The sequence below is a fragment of the Etheostoma cragini genome, chromosome 23 (genome assembly GCF_013103735.1).
Source record: "Etheostoma cragini isolate CJK2018 chromosome 23, CSU_Ecrag_1.0, whole genome shotgun sequence".
NCBI classification, from domain to species: Eukaryota; Metazoa; Chordata; class Actinopteri; order Perciformes; family Percidae; genus Etheostoma; species Etheostoma cragini.
Genome location: NC_048429.1, coordinates 302,926 through 303,415, shown reverse-complemented (window position 1 = coordinate 303,415; position 490 = coordinate 302,926). Strand labels below are relative to the sequence as shown.

The window sequence follows — 490 nt, the reverse complement described above, 5'->3', positions numbered from 1 at the left end:
TTTTTCTGTGAAACCTCTCAGAACTGTAGCTGCAGAACTTCAACCAAAGCCTTTAAATCTCTTCCATCCTTTTGATTTTGATTTCCTGACGCGTTGAAACCGATGTTTTGTTCTTCTGCAGCGACTCTGAAGGTGAACGAAACCGTCGACACCGTCCGCAAACTGTGCCTGAACCCGTCCATCTTTGTGACCCCCGAGTGGCCAGGTACAGCTTCTGATTGGTCGAACATGACACCAGACACACCAGACCAGTCTGTTAATAATAATAATAATAATAATAACAATAATAATGATGATGATGATATAATGTGTGGTGTGTTCAGGAGAAAGTGCCGCTGCAGCTTTCAGAGATCTGAAGAAACTGTCCCGGATCTTCAAAGACCAGCTGGCGTACCCGCTGATCGCTGCCGCCAGGGAAGGTGTGTGTGTGTGTGTGTGTGTGTGTGTGTGTGTGTGTGTGTGTGTGTGTGTGTGTGTGTGTGTGTGTGTG

The 490-nt window shown here is 46.5% G+C and overlaps 1 protein-coding gene across 1 annotated transcript in view; it reads left to right on the top strand.

The window, feature by feature from the left end:
• The first annotated feature begins 60 nt into the window (after positions 1–60).
• fbxo7 (F-box protein 7) overlaps positions 61–490 on the top strand; it is a 1,307-nt gene continuing 877 nt past the window's right edge. The window contains exons 1-2 of the mRNA XM_034863145.1: positions 61–205; positions 324–419. Of these exons, the coding sequence (XP_034719036.1) occupies positions 103–205; positions 324–419 (199 nt within the window). The 5' untranslated portion in view covers positions 61–102. The remainder of the gene's footprint in view (positions 206–323; positions 420–490) is intronic.